The 20947-nt window shown below is 41.2% G+C and overlaps 4 protein-coding genes across 13 annotated transcripts; 3 read left to right on the forward strand and 1 right to left on the reverse strand.

Moving 5' to 3' along the window:
• Positions 1-518: 518 nt before the first annotated feature.
• LOC106749242 (eukaryotic translation initiation factor 2 subunit 2-like) lies at positions 519-4507 on the forward strand. 2 transcript variants are annotated; one of them, XM_014628498.1, is made up of 7 exons: positions 519-700; positions 1230-1487; positions 1582-1738; positions 1815-1847; positions 2539-2729; positions 2875-3159; positions 3343-4507. In XM_014628498.1, exons 1-7 carry the CDS (start codon positions 683-685, stop codon positions 3385-3387), a joined length of 987 nt encoding a protein of 328 aa, XP_014483984.1. In that variant the 5' UTR covers positions 519-682; the 3' UTR covers positions 3388-4507. The 2 variants fall into 2 exon arrangements, with proteins under 2 accessions (XP_014483984.1, XP_014483985.1); XM_014628499.1 differs by lacking the exon at positions 1815-1847.
• A 100-nt stretch (positions 4508-4607) lies between these two features.
• On the reverse strand, positions 4608-17235 carry LOC106749240 (uncharacterized aarF domain-containing protein kinase 5). Of its 6 annotated transcripts, none has more exons than XM_014628494.1 (13): positions 16792-17235; positions 13001-13088; positions 8328-8429; positions 8057-8243; positions 7038-7342; positions 6830-6955; positions 6490-6648; positions 6211-6342; positions 5917-6082; positions 5619-5789; positions 5321-5492; positions 4945-5112; positions 4608-4831 (listed from the first exon to the last, which is right to left on the reverse strand). In XM_014628494.1, exons 4-13 carry the CDS (start codon positions 8115-8117, stop codon positions 4732-4734), a joined length of 1560 nt encoding a protein of 519 aa, XP_014483980.1. In that variant the 5' UTR covers positions 8118-8243; positions 8328-8429; positions 13001-13088; positions 16792-17235; the 3' UTR covers positions 4608-4731. The 6 variants fall into 6 exon arrangements, with proteins under 6 accessions (XP_014483980.1, XP_014483979.1, XP_014483981.1 ...); XM_014628493.1 differs by lacking the exons at positions 13001-13088; positions 16792-17235 and adding exons at positions 10425-10484; positions 12020-12383; XM_014628495.1 differs by lacking the exons at positions 13001-13088; positions 16792-17235 and adding exons at positions 10425-10484; positions 11865-12010.
• On the forward strand, positions 9351-12939 carry LOC106749244 (uncharacterized protein F13E9.13, mitochondrial). Its single transcript, XM_014628502.1, has 6 exons — positions 9351-9443; positions 9926-10008; positions 10787-10924; positions 11092-11291; positions 12317-12444; positions 12574-12939. Exons 1-6 carry the CDS (start codon positions 9371-9373, stop codon positions 12771-12773), a joined length of 822 nt encoding a protein of 273 aa, XP_014483988.1. The 5' UTR covers positions 9351-9370; the 3' UTR covers positions 12774-12939.
• On the forward strand, positions 14494-19171 carry LOC106749245 (tumor protein p53-inducible nuclear protein 2). Of its 4 annotated transcripts, none has more exons than XM_014628503.1 (4): positions 14494-14596; positions 17253-17429; positions 17844-18277; positions 18880-19026. In XM_014628503.1, exons 2-4 carry the CDS (start codon positions 17276-17278, stop codon positions 19024-19026), a joined length of 735 nt encoding a protein of 244 aa, XP_014483989.1. In that variant the 5' UTR covers positions 14494-14596; positions 17253-17275. The 4 variants fall into 4 exon arrangements, with proteins under 4 accessions (XP_014483989.1, XP_014483990.1, XP_014483991.1 ...); XM_014628504.1 differs by lacking the exon at positions 14494-14596 and adding an exon at positions 14625-15346; XM_014628505.1 differs by lacking the exon at positions 14494-14596 and adding an exon at positions 15372-15392.
• Positions 19172-20947: the final 1776 nt, after the last annotated feature.

The following is a 20947-nucleotide window of genomic DNA, read 5'->3' on the forward strand; positions in this document are numbered from 1 at the left end:
ATTTTCAACCTCCTATTTCTAACGAATCTGCTCTCTCATTGAATCATATTACTTGAAAGTAAAAGTTTGGCTATTTAGCTGTTGTATCAGTCAATTTCAATTTCCGAGTAGAAATAACAATTCAAAGAAATTGAATATCGATTCATTGGTCGTTTATCATTCATCTCTAAAGCCGGCGGCACGCGGTGCTTGTATTTCCATTTATTTTTGAAGCCGCACCAATCAAAACGCAGTTTTTCATCAAACAATCCAACACGAAATTAAACACCATGTACTGCCAGCATAACTAGCACTTTTCTGATAGGTTAATGATAGGTTTCTGATAGGCTCGTTTCTACCATTATTATTTAAATTTAATCAACGATTAACTCGACGGAATTCACCAATCGTATTAATTAGTTCATCTAATTGGCCAATACGATCGGTCAATTCTGTTGAATTAATTGTCGATTAGATTTAGACTAGTAGAAACGAGCATAAATGGCGTTGGGAACCGGCCTTTAACCGGGTCTCTGGAGCTATATGAAGGAAGGAAGGAAGGCACTTTTCTGATGCAATCCACTTGAGCCAGCGTGCGGCAACGAAAGCTTTTAAATTATCCCATTAAATTTCTGTTACATGCTTTATGTCGCTTAGCTATAAATAAGGAATTTACTTTTCATCTGAGACGGAAACCGACGGAATGACGGAAGAAGATTCGGTACGTAAAGTATCGCCGTTGGATAATTCGGAGCACGAGTGCGTGATCAAATTGACATATCTTGCTATTTCTCTGGAATTTATCCCGCTGTAGGTTTCCCTGCTATATTCTACTCTTATTTTTATTACTTAACAGAGATTCTCGGTGAATAAATGTATTTGGCAGGTGAAAGAACAAAGTTGTCGATTCCAACCTCAAAATTTTACTGTGGTTTTGTGGGAGTATCATCTTTTGCCTATATATCTCTTTCGTTTGAAGTATAAAAGGTGTAACTTTTTTACACCTAAAAGTAATAAATCAATTATGCTATTATCGTTGTAAATATTTGAAAGTCTACGAAAAGCTCTTATAACAAAGAATAATTTAAAATACTTGATATGATACATATATACTATGTTATTACTTCTCACTAATCTCACATTTTTTATATTATTTATATAAAAATTAATTTTTCCTGCATATAACATAAAAATTTAAAAAGAAATGGTGTTACTCCTTTTGTTCATTCTTGTCTCTAAAAAATATATAGGTATTTGACCCAACGTTGAAAAAGAAGAAGAAGAAGAAGAAGACCACTTTTGATCTTGACGCAGCTTTCAATGAAGGAGGTAGTAGTGGTGAAGCGACAGAGAATACCACTGAAAAAGAGAATCAGGAGCTTGAACCTCCAGTTGTTGAAGATGACGAAGCATTGGATTTGGAAAGTTTCGGCAAAAAGAAAAAGAAGAAGAAAAAGGCATTCAACTTGGATGAGCTAGAAGCAGCTTTGCCTGATACGAAGAAAGAAGTAAGAAAGAATTAAATAAATTTTCTGAAATATATAACATGCAAGACTTGGTTCGTACCTTAAAATCTGTGAAATTTTGTTATTTGTTAAACAGGAACCTGTAGAACAACAGACCGAGGAAGTTGTGGTGGATGATGATTTTGATTTAGATATGGACTTCTCCAAAACGAAGAAGAAGAAAAAGAAGAAGAAGGATCTCGATGAATTAGTGGCTGAAGAAGAGCGCAAGGAAATTGAAGATAAGGATAATGGTATGTGTCATAAGAAATGGCTCGTATTGATATCTTTTTTATCTAGTTGTTTATGTTACTCAATATTTGTTAACATGCTGCACTGAATCTGAGCGAAGTGCAGAGTATGGTAAGATATATGCTTGGTGTATTCACCGAATTCGAATACTGCACTTGATAATCCTCCTCAATTATTTTTGCATTCGCACATCTCATAATAGAATCAATATATAGATATTTCTCTAATCATCATCAAATCGCTTCATATAACTCAAAGAATTGGATCTTATTTTAAGAAAATTGAATCGTATGCTATCACTCTAACATTTGATTAGTTTTGACAAAAATAACACTTTTGGAACATAGAAGATTCGAATTTCACACAAATATACACACATGCTATAAATATATAAATATTATTTATGCTATTATAACAATAAGTAATATCACTATTCTGATAAAAAATATCGATGAGAAATTTCACAAAGGAATGCGAACTTAGCATACGTATAATTGCTCTCTTATGGTAATTGTAATTAAAGGCAAGATTCTGCGATACTTTTACATATCAAGTAGGTATTAAGTAACAGAGAGATGCAAGAAATATATATATATATACGAATAGAAGATAAATATTTACAATATAACAAAATAGAGAATTGCTACATAGCTACATAGCTGGAGAACATTTCACAATACTTTGTACCATGAGGGAAAAAGATGATTCAATTTGTATACCAGCGTAAAGAAGAGTTATTTGTTACTATATCGTGTAAGCGGCACCCCAGGTATAAGGACATCTATTTTAATTCTTTTCTCAGTGGAGGAGCCGAGTCCGTGGGTGGGCTCGGACAGGGATTACACGTACGACGAGTTACTCATTAGAGTATTCAACATCTTACGAGAAAAGAATCCCGACATGGTAGCTGGGAAGAAGCAGAAATTCGTCATGCGTCCGCCACAGGTGGTGCGCATTGGAACGAAGAAAACGTCCTTTGCTAATTTCACTGAGGTGCGTGATCACGATAAGAATTAGCATGCGAATGGCAGGGGCAATAAGCGATGAACGAATGCAAAATTTCTATCAAGTGTGCTCGAGTTGCAAAAACTAGCTTGCGGAAAACAAGTATCGATTTACAGGTGTTTCCACTTTACAGATTTGTAAAACGTTGCACAGACAGCCGAAACATTTGCTGGACTTCTTGCTCGCCGAATTGGGAACGAGCGGTTCGGTGGATGGAAATAGTCAGTTGATCATTAAGGGTCGCTTCCAGCAGAAGCAAATAGAGAATGTTCTTAGGAGATATATCAAGGAGTACGTGACGTGTCATACATGCCGTTCGCCGGACACGATCCTTCAAAAGGACACTCGGCTCTTCTTTTTACAGTGCGAAACCTGCGGATCGAGATGTTCTGTCGCTAGTATAAAGTCTGGATTCCAGGTGAGTTGGTCTCTGTTTAAAGCAAAAATAACGTTCTGGCGATTTATTATGCATCTATTATCTTAATCAGTAATTAACAAACCTTGAAATGTATTAATATTTAATATGCAATGACGAAGAAGTAATTTTCACGCCAAAGTAGAACAATGTTCTAAACATGATCCTCCTGTGTCTATTTTACAGGCTGTCACGGGAAAGCGTGCTGCTATTCGTGCAAAAACTGCCTAAAGAAAATTTTCTACGTCCTCTTCCAATTCGGTGCAGTTCGTTTCTTTTGTTCCACTTGTCGTAAATTTTACATCACGGAGAGAATTTTACATCACGTTGTACTTGATTTAAGAACGCTCAGAATCTAATTGTGTACTCAAAGAAAGATGTCACGTTTCCCTGCGCATCGGGAACATCAGCGGTTAAAAGTCGAAGAAGATGCCAGTGCCAGTTGAACACTGTGGAATAAAAACAATGCGAGCGATTGCATCTTTACATTGATTTGAGTGCAAGAGTGTAGATAGTGTAGATAGTGTTAGCTCGCAAAGACTGTCGTAAATTTGTTATCAATTCTAATGTAAAGAAACGATGGCTTGTGGCAAGTTGATCCATAGCTTTCTGAATTGTCTTAAGCGTCTTTAAAATCTTCGCATTTCTCATTCCACGAATTACACGGTCGGATTGTGTGGATTTTCGACTTTTCGGTAATTCGACTTCTAAGATCATTGAATCTTTCAGGGCATTTCTCGGATACCGGTATATCCTTAAATAATTAAACTGAAAAGTTTTAGGTTCCCTTAATTTCCCGAAATTTGCAGATCTCTGTGAATTTCGCCCGAGTTTCGAGATATCCTAGAACAAGAATACAGAAGTTTTCAGGTTCATATCGCATGAGGCTTTCCAACTTTCATGCCTTATAATAGTTTTTAAGCATCATAAGATTAAACGTGCATATTTAAAAGAATGCTGGCAAGCATTGAGTCATTTAATTTCCCGTTTCTGACCTTTGTCTCGTTAACAGACGGCTAACGTGCACAAGAACCGGTTGAAATTTAGATTTGCAATGTTACTTATTTGTCTTTACCCGCGCATTGTACAAAGTACACTGTTTAGGTGTAAAATGGTAAAGAATACCCGATTATTGTTAAAAATACATCATAGCAATAATTTGTTACATTTCCACGTGCTATACAGCAGTCCCAAAATTGGAACACGCTTTTGCAAATTCAGCAGCAGATTCGCAGAACTGTGACTAAAATGAACTAGAAACAGCCTCCTTTGACTCGTTCGATGATAGGACAATTTCTTCGAGAATACATTCAATTGTATCTACTAAGCAATAAATTTACTTTTATATGTTTTTATATGTTTCTTCCGATTCCCTTTGAAGGACTAAAGAAGTAACAATGTATAATTAATACGCAATAAACAGCTAATAATTTTAATCACAATTGCGGAGATCTCTTTTATTCAAAAGCATCAACAAACATCTCTTTATTTAATCGTGCAAAATGTCTCACGTTTATTTACAGACGTGTAACAACGCGTACAAAGTTTCATATCGACATTAACTGAGTGATACCGTTAGAGCAAGTTTATTTGCAAAGTTCCCGTGACGTCATGACCGGTTAATTTCAAAATATTTAAATAGATGTTAAGTAACCATTGTACAAAGTTGTGTAACCTGAAAAAGTGCGAAGAAGTATAAATATCAAATTATATGAAACTTAATTTAGATATACACAGACACCTTTACCTTTTTTCTTGGTCCGATAAAGCTTCCGTTAATTAACTTACCAAAGTCTGCATTCAAATTTGACGAGGCTGCAAATACCCGCGATGTTTTTGTAAACAGATTGTTTCGCAGCTCGATACTTGCCGCGTGTTGCGATCCTTGCCATTAACTTGTATCGATTGATAATATCTCCGTGGCTCGTGATAATAGCACGTATCGTATTCAAGTTCCTAAAAGAGGAAAGAGAGAAAGAACGCTAAATCGATGTCTTTTTAACTCTTCTTTTGATCTTCTACCAACTAATAAAAAGGAAGAATTTAATGCCAGCATCCAGGTAGGAACAAAAAATGACTGTGAAAACTCATTTTTCAATCATTTTCTCATCGTTTTAACGTCGTCATTTTCTGCTCTATCTACGGATAGCGTCCACTGTCTTACCTTATTACTAACAATATGTGTTTGGGCATCGATCTTAGGGTTTCTGTGATCTTATCGAAACGTTCCCGCGCTTGTTTCTTCATGTACTCTTCCACTGTCGTGTTGCTCGGGAGTGACGTAAAAGAAATTCTGTATGGCTCCTGCGTCAATATTTCCGCCAACAGTATGTGATCTAAAACGCCACGTTGTTAAAAATCTCGGGACACGGAATTACGTAGAATTTGAAGAGTTCGACGATGCGTAGAATTAGAAATAATTGTCACCATATTACAGAATTCACTGGCAGCTACGCGCTCACCTTTTACATTCAAGTCGTTCGCATGCGCTTTCAGAGAGCCGTCATTCTTCAGAACCATCGATTCCCAAAAGTTGCATAAGGTACACCTCGTTTTCTCTGGCAGGTATTGATACAAGCCGTGATCTAACAGTACTACTTGCGCCTTATCGCCCTTTATTTTCCTCACGAAAACTGCCACGAACCAGAATCATGCGTGAATCGCTTTATATTTCTGATTGTTAACTTTCTTACGGGCGCTGTGAATGAATGCGAACCAATGCTACTTTTTGAAATATTGCCCGATGAAAAAGAATAATACCGTTTCCTGGATGTGGGTCGGCGTGCACGAATCCTGTATGAAATATTTGCTCCCCCATCAAAGTGATCAGTTTCTTATCAATGTCAGCCACATCTAATCCGAGCGCCTTGATTCCTTCCACGTCGGTTACTTTCACACCGTCGATCCATTCCGTTGTAAGGACTCTCTAAAATAAGTACATAAATTATAGTTCATAAGAATACAGAGGAGATTAATTCTGAATATTGACTCAATAATCTTCGAGATAATGAAACTTAATCCACGTGATTCACTGAAAATTTTTGATTAAACAACCTTACTACTAAGATCCCAGTGGATTTTCGGTACGTATGCATATTCGTATTTCTTCAAGTCTCTGGCGCATTGTTCTCCGTTCCTCCCTTCGTTCTCGAAATCCAGCTCACTCGCCAGTGCCTCAAAAACATCCTGTAAATTTAAACAATTTTTTAAGGAGAGGGTATATAGGAGAGGGTATTTCTCTAAATAACTTTCTCAGGAAAAAGTTATTTGGAATAATAATACAATATTTGCGTATATGCAATTCCGATAAAAGTATATGAATTGCATGCTTACATCAAATACCCAGTGCAGGTCAAATTTCGGATGTATAACAGAAACAACTTTTAACAGAAAAATCGCCGCCTTTATGTCGGATATAAATCGCTCCTGAAGATCGATATATTGTACTTTAATAGCCACTTTCTCTCCATCTAAAGTTTCAGCCTTGTATACCTGCGTACGTATGTTCAATGATGAAATTAATAGAGAATAAAGAATAATAATAAGGAATAAATTAGCAGTAGGACGAATTTTCAATTCAACAATTACGTGGTGTAAGTGGCTTACTTGAAAGAGAGAGAAAGAGAGAGAGAGAGAGAGAGAGATATATATATATATATATCGTTTTTAATACTTGAGCTAAACTGGCAGCCGCTACTGGCTCGGGTTTAATTTCACGTAACATTTCCTCGGGTTTCTTGCCAAAGTCCTGCTGGAATATTTCCTCGAGTTCGTTCTTTCCTCGTGTCAAGCATTTGTCCTTAATAAGCGCGTCGGAAATATAAATTTAACGTGACTTTAAACCCTGCAAAAAGATCTTTTCGGATTTTAAGAGAGCGTACCTGCAGTACTGACAAACTTTCGACATATTCCTTCGGTAGGACATGATTTACCGCCGCAAAGCCTTGTCCGAGCTTTATGTAAATTCCGCCGTTCTCCAGACATCCCTGGACGATCCGGTTGGCGCATCTTCGGTGAATTTCCGTAGTTGTATACCCCATCAAAGGAGCGATTAGGTAATCCATAGAAACCGTTGCACTGATCTTGAACGATCTCGCGAATCTAATCGAACTTCCGGCGATGCTCTTCACGACTCTCTTCTGGCTTGAAGGGAGAAGGACGTAACTGACGCTCAACATTGCTACTCCTGTATCGATAAACGATAATTATGATACGAACATTTTTTAACCGCTACTTATTAAAAAAAAGATTTTTTTGGATTTAGTTTAGTTTTATGTGTGTAAACACATAAAACTCAACTAAATAAACAAATACACTGAACCCTACCGTTATAGCTCATTGTGACTTAAAAGTCACGAAGCTATATCATATGAAAAGTAACAAAACAATTATTGGAATAATAACAAATAAGATATTATTGATATACAAACCAAGAGCTATTATGTACACTTTTTTTAATAAACACCGATAGAAGAAACAATAATGACAATTACACAAGATGGTTCCTTTAGTTTCTATCTGCACACAACTTGCAAAAGCATTAATTTTGATATTTCAGGTTAGAGTTGATAACTGTTACCAAGAATGTTATTATTTACTAAGGAGACATCATATCACAAGATATATATGTCACTTTGTGCAAAAAAATTAAATTACGTATTAAAATATCGGTATATTAGTATGTGACTTGAAAGTTACACGGGCCCATAAAGGGTTAACATAAACACAGTTTAATTTAAAAATATTATTTTGTTTAAGTGAAAATGTTCCATTGTAGAGTAAACCAAGTTAAAAAAAAAAAAGATCTTCAATATTTTTTTTAACATAGTGTTACTTTTTTTAATTAATTTATTCTGAGAAGTTGTTTCGAATTCAATTATTTCGTGACGAATACACTTACCTGCACCAACATATTTGAGACGTTTGGCAGGAGCGCTGAGAAGCAATCTCGTTCGCAACATTGTCAAAAATTTCACTCGCTACTTCGCAAGCTTGTAAATAATCAGTCATACGTTGCAAATTTATACCACATTTCACGTTTTGTTGTATTTTGCAGTTTGCACGTTTTGTTGTATCTCCCCATTACTCTGCAGCATGAAAAGGATAACGATATATCGTGCTCGTATGTAGTTTCGATAAAAGATAACAGTGCAAATCTTTTTTTTACCCACTGTGTATATCTGCCCAAGATTAGGTCACGTCCAATGTCAACGTGAGTTCAATTTCGAGCCGTCCTATACTGGGTGTCCCGAATCAACCATGCTTCCTGCGATCTGGAAGAATATTAAATAGTAGCTCACGGCAGCATAACGCTGATTCCTTCTTCCGTCGAATTTAATATTATTTTTTACTACATACTACCCCCTTCCACGGTCCTGCTATTCTTCGATACTAATGAAATTCACAAGCGACTTCGCGCCCAACGGAGAAAGAAAAACGATCGAGTCGTTTAACGCGGGATTCCTTTGCAGTAAAGTATTACTGCCTATGATAAATCGGCCGGTGATAAATTATTATTGTCCAGTAATTTTATTACTCGTACAAATAATAAAATTACCGAGTAATTTTATTTATTACCGACCGATTTATCATAGGCAGTGATACTTTTTCGTAAGGGGATCGTGTGCGACGAAACTCGTCTTTCTTCCTTCTCAAGATATCAAGAAAGAAGAAAGTTCGCGAGTGTACGTTAAGCAATTCGGCTTCGGTAACGCATGATGTGTACGATGAGAGAGGAAGAAACAGGAGAGAACGAAAATAAGAAAGACAAGAAGCTACTTGCACACGACCAAGCGATCCTGAGCTACTGTCCCGGCCAATGTGTTGCTCTATTGGTTTCGTAATCTCTCCCTGGTGGATTTACTAGGCGTGTTTACTGAAAGTAGACTACTTCCTGTTTGCTCTCGCTATTTATACCAGTCTACCTATCTGTCTATTTCTTTTTCTCTCGTATCAAACATGACGAAGTTGCGTGAGATCTCTGAAAAAGCCGATAAAAGAGAGAGAAAAAGGCGAGATCGAGCCCCGGACGGTGAGGAAATGGCGGCGACGCGTCACTCGTCGCCAGCGGGCGTCAACGGCCGGCATGTGATCAGCCAGCTGGCTCCGAATCCACGCGCGCTAAGATAACGATCGTCGTTGGCGCTCGTTGTCGCGGTGCGCCTTGCCACCGGTAAACACCGACACCGTCGTCATCGTCACGTTCGTCGCCGGGATGCTGAAATTCCGGAAATTATTCCCGCGACCTTGCTCGCTCATCGGGATGGTCCACGTGGGAGCGCTCCCCGGTACGGTCACTTTCCGAGGCAGGAATTCGCTTACCGTGCGCGACGCGACGATCGATCCTCGGAAGTGTAATCAGACTCTGTAATATCAATCTCGTTGTGAATCTCGAGTTCGTGTCGCTTTTCCTCGCCGCCGACACGGCCGGCTCTCCCTTGTGATGCAACGTTGCGTCACGAGGAAACGTATTTGCGCGATGAGGGAGAGGAAGAGAGGAAGAAGCGACGTTACTTCGCAGATCAGACCGAGACAGATTGATAATGTTGTGTTGTGTAACGAGTCTTTTCGGATTTTCTGTCGGGAGAGATAACTTATCGGACAACTTAATGTGTAATGTTGCCCGTCACAATGTGATGTATGTGCTGCGGGGAAACGTGAGAAATTTTTCACATAAGAGTTTACTTTAATACAATAAAATATTTCGAGAATATTCTCATAATGTATTATGAGGAAAATGGTCTTGTTTCATGCGCGCCTGTGCGACCAGGAACACCGAGATACAAAGGACTCGTTGAGAAGATCGTGGAAGACGCGGTGAAGGAGGCCTCGATATACGTCGAGTGCGGCGCGGTAAATTGACTCACGTAATAAAGACCATTTGTACTTGTGTGTAAAATCGGCCCTTGTTAAAACTTTTATGTTAACATTTTTCACATATCCGTGTATTAATTGAATATATTGTTGTGTCGCGTGTTCTTTATATTACCTCAACACATTTTGCGCCGTGTCGATATTCAACACGTGTGAGCGTTAAAATAACACATTTTTATTCAGCGTCGACTAACGTGTTAATTTGGTGTCAGTTTTTTCACACATTGTGTTATTTTTCAATATTCATCTATTAAATTAACGCAAAAATTTTAGATCGTCCGAGACGTATGAAATGTGTTAAATTGAGCACAAAATTCTTTATCGTGTATCAACGGGTTAAATTAACATGTGTATACACGGGAATAAACACGGCTCTTTCGTATTGATGAATTCACCGATGACTTCCGGGGCACGGGACATTTCGGGAGAGATTAATTCTCCTAATAGCTTCTCCCCTGAAAAAAAAAGAAAAGAAAATGATCCAAAGAAGTTGCATATTCCCGTTACAAATGGAATATCACGACAAGTCTCAAATACGACCTCATTCCGGGATCAGCTTTTGTCCGAAACCAAAAAAAAAAAAAAATGATACAGCGCTACGTGTACGGAAAAAAAACTAGAATACAAAAAAAAATTGAACAATTGGTTCTTCAATGATACATCAATAATTTGTTCGCATTCTTATAATTTTCTTCCCGTACGGATATTTGTGCAAATATTGCACTTCGCTCGAGTGTTCCACATGTGTGCCTTTCAGGATGGCATTCTGGTCGAGAACATGCACGACATCCCTTATGTTAGGAAGAAGGACCTGTCACCAGAGATCGTGACTATGATGACAAGAATTTGTGCGGAAGTTAAAAGGGTCGCGCGAAACGTCGTATGTGGCGTTCAGGTATAGAAAACATGTACATAAATTTCTGGAATACGAGACACGGTCGAATTCCCTTTGGTTTCCTTTGTCCGCATACGACGAGAGTTCGAGCAGCATCGAGCGATTTGATTCGAGCTTATCGCTGCGAGATCGTCTAATCGACCGAGCCATCTCGCGGTTTGACGTAGATTCTCGCGGGGTGCAACGAGGAGGCGATCGCGGTTGCCAAGGCTGCGGGATTTCAATTTATCAGGGCCGAGGGCTTCGTCTTCTCCCACGTGGCAGATGAAGGCTTTATTGACGCGAGCGCCGGGACTTTGTTGCGATACAGGAGGCGAATCGACGCGGAGGGCGTTCTCGTGTTCGCCGACGTCAAGAAGAAACACAGGTGACACGCGTTACGTTGATACCGTTGGATTAATTTCTACGCGGAAAAAAGGAACTCCGTTTCAATAGCCGAGCAAGCAAGGACCTGATGAAAAACTCGGCGACATGAAGAGATATCTTTGTTGCCGCGACTGAGTAAATTCGTCCGAACATTCAATCCACATAAAATTAATGTTTCGAAAATCAATCTTTTGAAACATTAATTTTATATGGATTTTATAAATATGTTAATATAATATTTTATAAATGTTTCAAAACTATTATTTGATAATATGATATTCCTAAATATTAAAAAATCATAGTATAGAAATATTATTTTTTATGTTTCGATCGAATATTGCTAACAATGTGACGTTATATACAATATTCAGGATATATTTGAAAACGTTACATGTTATAAAATATCATTGTAATAACGTTGTGTTAATGAATTTTTGCTTACCGGGTTATCAAATAACTATAATAACAATTATATCAAATAACAGTTTAAAAACACAAAATATTATGTCAAGACATTAACAAGACCCGCGTAAAATAAATATTTCCAAATATTGATTCAACGTTTCTTGCTTACTGGGGACACGCAGCTGCGTTAAAATTCGGTCAGGATAACTGAGAACAATTGACTGAAACGGGAACTGTCCATTGAAGGTTCCTACAGCCGAATTTTTGTCCGGTCCTCAGATCAACAGAAAAATCAGTCCCACCATCAGAATTTCCTTCGCGTACCTGTCGACTACAAAGCTGAGGACTCCCAGGATTGTGTTCGACTCCGCAGAGCGTCCGCGCGACGACGACCTTCCGCGTCCTCCCTATCCGTAATTACTGCCGAAGAAGTCGCAAAACCGTCTCCGATTTTGCACACGAGTTTCTCCCGCGTTAAATGCGCGCCGAAGAAAGCGAGATAATAGTCCCTGCGACGCGCTCAGTGTTTCTCTCCGTGTGCGCGCGAAAAAATCCCGGACGGCATTCTACTTTTCGCCCAGCCCCGTTCCGAGTTCTACTTTTCTCTCGCTATTTTTGCAGCTCGCACGCCATCACTTCCGACGTCAGCCTGCCGGAGACGGTGAGAGCGGCGGAATTCTTTTCAGCGGACGGAATCGTGTTAACCGGTAGGGCGACCGGTGAAGCGGTGGACATGCAGGATCTCGCAGGTACTTATCCCGACGGCCGTCGGCCGGCGAGAAATTCGAGGGGACTTTTCCTCGGTCTGCGAGAGGCATAGCTCGCTTCCTTTCGGGGATCGCCCGCGCCTAATGAGACGTATCTCTGACACTTTGTAGAAGTGCGGAAGTGCGTGGCGGCGCGACTACCGGTGCTGATCGGCTCGGGCGTGACGTTGGACAACGTGGACAATTACGCGGCGGTCGCGGACGCGCTGATCGTGGGATCGTACTTGAAGACGGCTGGTCGGTGGGAAAACGCGCTCGACGTGGACAGAGTTCAGGCGCTGCTCGGACACTTAAAAAGCCGACGATCGTAGCTGTGGTGGCGGAGACGACGACAACGATGACGACGACGCTGGCACGATGACCAACCAATGTTTCTCGGAGAGAGAAAGAGAGAGAGAGAGAGAGCGTAGTCAGCCAGTTACAAGTCCGAACGAACCGGCAGCTGTTCGACCAGCTGAGCGAACTCCCACCTTCGATCGACTTCGCTGTCACGTTCGCAGGGTCGCATGCGCGCGGCTACAAAGAAGCTCCGAAGTACCTCCGAGTGCATCGAGGCCTCAGGGTTCCCGGCGAAGAGATGATATCGTTGCTTTCTGACGCATTCTGATTGGAGGTACTGATGAGCACTGTGAAACAGAAAAAAATAATATACGTACAAAAGAAAAATTGGTCGAATTTACCGGACGGTGGACGCGAACCAAATGCGTTTTGGCTGAAGAAGTTTCCGGCTCTTATGACCCAAATTCGGTTTTTCTAACCAGAAATCCTGTTTTCCTCGGCGAAAACCCGCTTGGTTCGTGCTCACTGTCTTGCAAATTCAACCAACTTTTTTTTCCATGCGCGTGTTTGTCCCGATTTTTTTTTAATAATTTTTTCTATCCTACAATATCATAACTTTCTATAATATATAATATAGTTATTTTTATAATACATATAGTATATAGTAATAATATATAGTTATAGTATGTATATAATATAGTTATCTATTGCAAAACAAAGTATTTTCATTGGAAAATATTCTCACACACAAAGCTCTAATCTAATGCAATACTTTGTGGCAATTTTCTTTTTCCTAGCGTAGAAGAAACGAGAGATTACGGGAGAATTTCTACCCGACAAAACGAATTCTTAAATAATAATAATGATAATAGTGACAATTTGTCGGTAACGATAAGCGACGGGATCTACTAGATACGCGATAAAGCGCAAGCGATATGCGTTTGTTACACATGGAGGTATGACTGAGGTGTTCGTCGGTACAAAGAATCGAGAGGTCCGCTTTGAACACGAAGTTGTATAATCTCGCATATTGCGGAATCTTATCTCATTCTCGCGCTGAACTCTTCTCAGTTGTCAATGAACTCTCTCCGTGATACATTATTCCTTATTTACGCGACGTTGAAAATAGAACCAACCGATATTATGCCGCGGCCAATGTTTTCTTTAGATATTCAAACATTCCGAAATATCCTACCGAGAGAAGTGACCACCGTGTCTTCCGCGCTTTCCTTCTCTCGACTTAACATCGTATCACACATCATATATTATTATTATTATTATACATATATCATTACATACGATGGAAACATAATAATAATAATAATAATAATCGCGCCAGCGAGGCAAAAAATCGTTATTCTATCGTAACGTATCGACTGAACGGGGGGATTCGTAGCTGGAACCCTCGTACGTACACCCCTGTATCTACGAATTACCCCACTACGTCGACATTGTCTTTCCCCCGACATATTCGCCTCCCCTCGGTCGGCCTGCTCTCCCCAGGGGGTTCCCCTTTCGTCTCGTCGCCCGCTGTTCATCGTCAAGAGTCCCTTCCGCTTCACCCCCGCTGCTCCCGCGTTCCTCTCTCGGTTCGCCGCAGGAAAGTCTCCCTCCTCGCTTTCCCAACCGCGTATCCCCTCGCGTCTCAACGCCTGCTGCGCGAAGGCCCCCTCCTTTCGTCTCACCGCCTCCGTCCGCTCGTCACCCCCACACGGCCCTCGTCATCGGGCTCTTCGGGTCGCCCAGCCAGCCTGCCAGCCAGCCTGCCAGCCAACCAGCCAGCCAACAGTCGAAATCAGCTGACTATTACGGCGAGCAGTTGCTACCACGGCTCCTCAAACGCGATACTGTTCAGGCGAGTGGATCTCTTTGTGAACTCTTCTCGGGTCATCTTCTTTCCGGGATGGGCCTGTCCGCTCGTACCCTTGTTCTTCGGCCCGACTCTCCCTTTGTCGTTGCGCCGTTAAAAACCGTGCGCTTTTCCGCCGTTCAACGACGATGACAGTCCTGAAATTGCATCAATCGCCCGCACGTCGCAGTTTCGATCACCGGGAACTTCGACGACCGTGTCCTGGCATTAATGATCTGTGTACGGCGGAGCTGTTGGTGCGCGCGGCGTCACGCGTTTGTCAATGTTGCGTCAGTCGGAGTGTGCGGGGAAGTGCGCGCGAGAGAGCGAAATTCGAAAGAGAATTCGAGAGACGCTCTCGCGGACGAGGGAGAGACGGGCCCTTCGGCGCGTCTTCCTGAGGGAAGACGACGGCGGAATCGCGCTCGGTGACGGCGAGCACGGCCTGTCGATTTCTTTCCGTCCACGGCGATGGCCACTTAGCGGCGATCATCGCGATCAGTGCGCGGAAAAATGAGGGAAATTGCGGCTCGGACGCGAGAAGAAGGCGCTTTCGCCCATGAGACCGTCGGTCTTTGTCGTCGTTCTCGTTGTTGTTGTGCTTACGTTCGATCGTTCAACGACCGCATGCACGCTCGTGATACGTTTTTGTGGGTGATCTCGTGAAACGAGGATTGGCCTCTTCTCGCCGTAATCCCTCGAATTCTCGAGTGTTGTCGCCACCCGAGGCGACAGCTCGGAGAACTCGCGAATGATGTAAGTCATTCAGCCAATTGTGGAATAAGCCGGGGATGATGTCACGGTAAAAATCAATTATACAATCTGTAAACTCCCCCGCTCGTGCGCGCGACAGAGAAATCCGGTCGCTCATTAGAGCTTGCCGTTGTGAGCCCGTTGCAATTATGCGAGCATTAAGGAAAATATCGCTCGCGCACGAGACCCGATGTACCGGGTGTCGCCGAACTGTCGCGGACACTTCCACCCACATCCCCGTTCCCGGCGACGGTTTGTTTATCCCGCATATTCTGAACCCGAGTTATTATTAAATCGAGGAATTGGGCGTTCTCTCGTAATTGAATTTATCTACGGGCGGGATTTATCTTTTGTTTTTGTCCCTTCGGCCCTGACTACCCCGCGCGCGTCGAACACTCGCGTGATATTTAAATTGGAAGCGTACTACGCGAGCCCGAGACAATTAACTACGTAGTTGGTGGCTACGACAGAGGAAGAGAAAGAGAGAGAGAGTGAGAGAGAGAGTGCAGAGAACTCTATTTCTGCGGATCTTCTTTATCAGTTCGAGTACGCGCGCGGAGTCGCTGTTGTCTCATAATCGTCATTAATTGAACGGGATGGGACAGCTTGCACCATAACTGGCCGTCCGGGTAATTCACATTCCGATTGGCCTGCAGTCTTGTTATATTCAATGGCTATACATATTAATTAATTGCTTAAATAACTCGCATCGCATTCTGAGTGTCTTGATTATCGAGAACAAGGCTTCGATCGACTGATCCCCGCTACGATTTTACGGCGCACCGGATTTTATAATTATCCGACCTCTAATTTGGATTATTTATTGATATCTAATTTTAGTTTAAATAGAAAAGAGAGCCATCCCGATTGCTTGATAAATGTAAAGCATCCCGTTCGTGGAATTCGCGAGCAAAATTCCTATCTGTCGTCCTGCATGTCGACATACGCGACGATTCGTTTTTCTTATCGTAGTAACAGATAAATCATAGATCACACAAAGAGAGCAGCACAGTTCCCGTTGTGGCTAATATTATGTAATACTTCGATTTGGAAAAGCCGTATTATTAGCACCATTTGACACGTTGCGAGTAAGAGATGACGGTTCAAGGTCTATCCTCCGTATTTTTACCCTCTACTCGGAGATGAAACAACCTGATATTCACGCTTTGAGCGTTTCAGGAAGAGAAAACGGAACGAGAACGTAGAAAGTATAGTTAGGAGGAACAAACGCGTGCGCACAACAAACGCGTACAAACAGATCTTCGTGGACGTCGGTGATAAAAACACAAGTCGTAGAAACCTAATTAAAAACGAACGATATATATATATATATATANCTCTCTCTATCTATTTGTACTATATCGGTAGATAAATAACGCTAATTTGCGTATACGATGCGAGCGGACCGTGCGTTCTAGACTTAACGATACATCTGAAGAAGGACTTACGTCACTCTGGTAGAAAAGACTTGGAACGAAAGAGAGGAGCGGGTTGCGCGAGTCGCGTGTGTATCTGTCAGATTGCGGTCGTATTAGTTGGCGCGTGATTATGCACCGAGGAAAACTACTCGCTGGGAGACTCGCTGCCCTTCTAGCCGAAGAGAAGCAAATTCGAGATCAAGGTCGCCGTGATCGCCGTGATCGCTTCGCTCGCTCTCCCGCCCACGGAAACACGTCGAGATTATACAACAGAGAGAGGGAGAGAGAGGGGGGGGGGGGACGAGGGTGAATAGTGGAAGTCCAAGATGCAACGGTCCAAGGATTCGTTTCAGAATCCACAAATTCCGAAGAATCTAAGAATACTTTCCGAAATTGCCCGTCTAACGGACCCACATTCGCGGAATTCGCATATCAAAGCAATTTCCACGATTCGCGCACCTTCGTGTATTCATTAGCTTCTCACGTTACAGGCGTCGGACGGTAACGGGTCAAGATGTTGGGCAGCTTAGTGAACTACCTGTTCGGAGGGAACTTCTCTGGTACGCAGGATTCGCTCGAGGGTGATCCCTTAACGTCTCGCTCGATAATGCGGAGGTTTAGGCAGATGGAGGTCGAGGGCGACGATTGGATCCTCATTAACCGAGCTGGTACGCGATCTGTCGGATCATTACCCGATCGAAAGTGACTGTGACATAGAAGAGAGTAAAATTTCAATAATTTAATTTAAATTCACTTATATTTAATTTAAATTTAAACAGTTTGACTTTTCAAGTAACCAAATAATTAATCTGAGAGAATGTTAATTATCTGTTAATTATTAACAACCAATGCGATTAATATATATATATATATATATATATATATATATTAACGCATTAGAATGAAATTTAAACTTGAATTCCTCTCCTTTAATATTTTTTCTTTTTTCCTTTCTATAATTTTATCTCCTTTAATATTTTTTCTTTTTTCCTTTCTATAATTTTATCTTTTTTTCATATTTTATTTCTGCAACTTTGATTATTTCAGAATTGTGTTAAAGCTTCTCCCTCTTCTCCTTGCAGCTGAGGGCACGTCGGCGCTGGAGGAGTCGTGGTACGTAACACCACCCGCATGCTTCACGCAGGTGGGGCCCGTGATCGTGGAGACATCGCCTATGGAGAACCTGCTGATAGAGCACCCCAGCATGTCCGTCTACCGCGCGACGACGTCTCATGTTACTCCTGACACTCCGCCCCCCACGCCGGACACGGCGGAGGAGCTCGAGGAGCCGGTGGGCTTTTTCTTGTTGCCGTTCGCTCTCATGTCCTCCACGTCCACGCTATCCACCTCGTCCACGTCCTTGGACTCCAGTCCAGACCGAGATCGCAACCCCGACCTCAACGACCTCAACGAATTCGCGCACAGAACCGCCATCCACGATGACAGACCGCTCACGTCTGAATGGAACGACGAGAATAGAGTTAGGATAACGAATCAGCTCCGTTCCGCTCAAAAGGTATGAACGAGTTGCCGCTGTTGTTGTGTCGACACTTTCCATTTAAAGAGTGTCCACAAGTGGACACACACAAGCGTCATCCTATCTTTGTTATTCATTAAATATGGAACGAAGACAAAATGATGCTTGTGTCGACTTGTGTCACTAAATGAAAAACATCCACTATTGTTAAGAACACATCGCCCATTAGCGCCGTATTTGTCAGTGACGCATCAAGGGGATTGCGACTCATAAATGAATTACATAAATTTAGGATTTGTCAAGTGAAATTACATTCCTATACATTTATTTTTAACAATTCGATTCAATTTCATTCCATTCTATTCGGATTCGAAAATAAAAAGTGCGATTCGATTCGACGTAAAAAAATCCTTAATTCGCACATTTCTACTTATTTCACTTTATCACTTCCTTTAAAGCGGAATAACTATGATTCCAGGCTCTGAATTATCGTCAAAGTTTCGGCGCCACTTTTAAATGCGATGTAGATCAATTTATAATTTTTCCATGTTAAGTTATGGGCAAATACATTCTTAAATAGTAACTCCCTCGAGTTCCTGGAAATCTTACCATAAAATTACCTTTCTTTTATTCCCCGATAGGTGCTGCAGAAACGCTCGACTCAGAAGCTGAAGAAGGGCCGTCTGGAGAGAAGCAACAAAGTGCGACAAATCACGGGCAAACGTCTTCGTCGCCAGGACCGTTTGCGCATTCAGAACAGTGGCGCGAACAACAACCGGAAATGCTAGTCATCCGATCTCAGGCCAAGCTGTACTTAAACTTCTTCCTAAAAAAAAAAGAAAAAAAAACGCGACGACCAAGGCGACAAATAGCTATTCGGCAAAGTTTCGTTGCAACGACGGTCGCGTGGAATATATGATGTAGCTATCGAAGGCACAAGAATCACTGAAGGAATTGTGAGGATCCAAAGTAGATCTTTCATGACACGACTTCACTGTAACAAGCTCAGTATGAGTAATCCCAGTACGAGTAGTCTTGCTGCAACGAGACTTTACCGTAATCGTAAATGCGTTCGTGTTCGCCGAAGTGTGCGAGCGAGTGGAAGTGTGTACATTTGGTGATTAGGATTAGTTGATATATACATATGCATATAGGAATATATATATATATGTATATGTATAATATATATATAGTATATATATATATATATATATACANTTTCTAAACAAAGAAAAAGAAAAGATTATATATTTTAATGACAAATATTTAACTTCTCACAGGAAGTTCTGATACTTCATTAAGTTTCCGATCATGATATCGTGAGGTAACTTTATGATTTAATGTAATTTTCGTTAAGGAATTAATCTTAGTTTACTCTTAGTAAGAGAATAAATCGTTCCTCTCCTAAAGAGTAGAAATGTGTGGATGCGACAATTTTTGAAGTAATCTTTTGCTTCGAAGCCGTTGAGAAATCAATTCCATTAGGGACGAACCTCGGCTCAATTCCTTTCAACAAGGAATCGTCAGTCGTGTTCCACCTGATAAGCAAGAAACATTGTCATGTAAAATGGTTTGATTTGAAATTCGTGGCCTTGTACGTGGACCGAAGCAATACTTGAGAAACGTAATTCCGTCTCGAAAGGGTTAGCAGAGTCCTCGAGCGAACGAGTCACACAAGGACGAGATATATCGACGATATTAGCATTGACAAGATATATTTGCTTCGTCTAACTTTTCATTTAATTGTAAAACTAAAAAGGTATGTCTTAAGTGTAATTATTTATTTTGCAATAGCATGATGCGCGTAATGCGAATGTGTACGAACCAAATCACAGACGGCACCGCTCGAGAAGCCTCCGAAAAAATTATTTTGTATCTCCCGCAGTCTGTCCTTTGGTTCTCAGAGCGAGAGTATATATCGTTATTTTTCTGGATTTTCGAATATATGTAGATTGCACTTGGATTTCGAGGTCCTCCGGAACGGATCTGTGGTGTTCATTTCCATGGATATTTCTTTCCACGGATTCTAAATGTGATCCTTGAGCGTTATACATACCTGGATCGCGTGATCCTCGAATTATTGAATCCTTGACACACTATGACAAACGTATCGCTACTGTACTATACCGTTTTATAGTCGCCTATTATTAACACTACGATAATATAGCGAAAGATCGAAATAAAGGACTCCTTACGTCTCGATGAACGGATCTTCTCGAGTCGTTTATTTCTTTCGCATTTACTTACATTCAGACAACCTACAGCTACGTTTCAGTCATTCTTTCACATTCTTGTAGTTTTCTTCTATACGAGAGTTCGTCTGATGCCCGTTACGTCGTGAAATCTAATCGACAACTCAACGGAATTCACCAATTGCATTTGCATTGCAGTTCAATCAATTGGCCAATGGGATTGGCCAATTCCGTTGAGTCGATTAGATTTAAACCATGATGGTAAAAACGGACATGAATAGCGCGATAAACATTAACTACGTTCAGAACGTTTATTTTGCATCTGTTGGGAATTTTCCGGGCTGAGATCGGATTATTATTTTAGGTCTGGAGGAATAATCCAACCTCAACACGCAAAACTTCCAACGGTCGTAAAATAAACGTCCCCCCTTCCGCTGAATGCGGCCATTAATCACATGGGTGCCACCTATGTTCGCGCCAAAAAACACAATTTGGGGGGGGGGGGGGNCAGCCAAAA

Source organism: Dinoponera quadriceps, unplaced genomic scaffold (genome assembly GCF_001313825.1).
Source record: "Dinoponera quadriceps isolate SergipeBrazil2010 unplaced genomic scaffold, ASM131382v1 scaffold2952, whole genome shotgun sequence".
Classification (NCBI taxonomy): Eukaryota; Metazoa; Arthropoda; class Insecta; order Hymenoptera; family Formicidae; genus Dinoponera; species Dinoponera quadriceps.